The sequence below is a fragment of the Penaeus monodon genome, chromosome 33 (genome assembly GCF_015228065.2).
Source record: "Penaeus monodon isolate SGIC_2016 chromosome 33, NSTDA_Pmon_1, whole genome shotgun sequence".
In the NCBI taxonomy this organism is placed as follows: domain Eukaryota; kingdom Metazoa; phylum Arthropoda; class Malacostraca; order Decapoda; family Penaeidae; genus Penaeus; species Penaeus monodon.
In genome coordinates this window covers 8725776-8726431 of record NC_051418.1, presented here as the reverse complement: position 1 = coordinate 8726431, position 656 = coordinate 8725776, and the positions used below count along the sequence as shown (strand labels likewise).

The 656-nt window shown below is 35.2% G+C and overlaps 1 protein-coding gene across 1 annotated transcript in view; it reads left to right on the top strand.

The window, feature by feature from the left end:
- LOC119593981 (rotatin-like) overlaps positions 1 to 656 on the top strand; it is a 50058-nt gene that overhangs the window by 16157 nt on the left and 33245 nt on the right. The window contains exon 23 of the mRNA XM_037943003.1: positions 409 to 541. Coding sequence (XP_037798931.1) covers positions 409 to 541 — 133 coding nt within the window. The remainder of the gene's footprint in view (positions 1 to 408; positions 542 to 656) is intronic.

Here is a 656-nt window from a genome sequence, read left to right as displayed (position 1 = left end):
ACTGAATAGTTGTTTTTGATGTTGATTTGTGTTCAAACTGCTAACAAGTCTTGAGTTAGATTCTTGAAAGGAAAGTGTGAGAAGCCCTCTTGATCAAGAAATTACCTGATTTTAGCTTATATACTGGTTCGTAGGGCTTGAATGACCTTATGTTGTTATTAGTAGGTATAGCTCCTGGAACCTGATTCAATTTTTGTCTTTTTGTTTGCTTTAATGAATTTGAAAAGTCACATTCTTATTCCATATATATTATGGCAATGTTTCTTTTTGTGTTTTATGGTCAGAATAATGACATGTAGTCCTAACATTTATGAAAATGGTGATAATTATGGTTGGGTATTGATGCTTTACATGGTTTATAAACATTACTTAAAGGTCTTTCAAAGTAACTTCATTCATCCATACAAGCTATCTGCTGGCTTCTGGTCGGAGTTGCCTTGTCCGAACACTGGCTGCGCAGCTCCTCATAAATTTGACTGAGGAAGAGCCTACTGCCAAGAACCCATGGAGGTTTCCAGTTGTTTCCGACACTCTGACTGGGGTAAGTATTCCAGCGTTAATTAAACTGAGTGTTTATATAATGTTAGATAAGGGAAAGCATCCTGTTTATGTACTTATTTTGTGCATATGAATATTTGCATAATGATTTTCCTTTT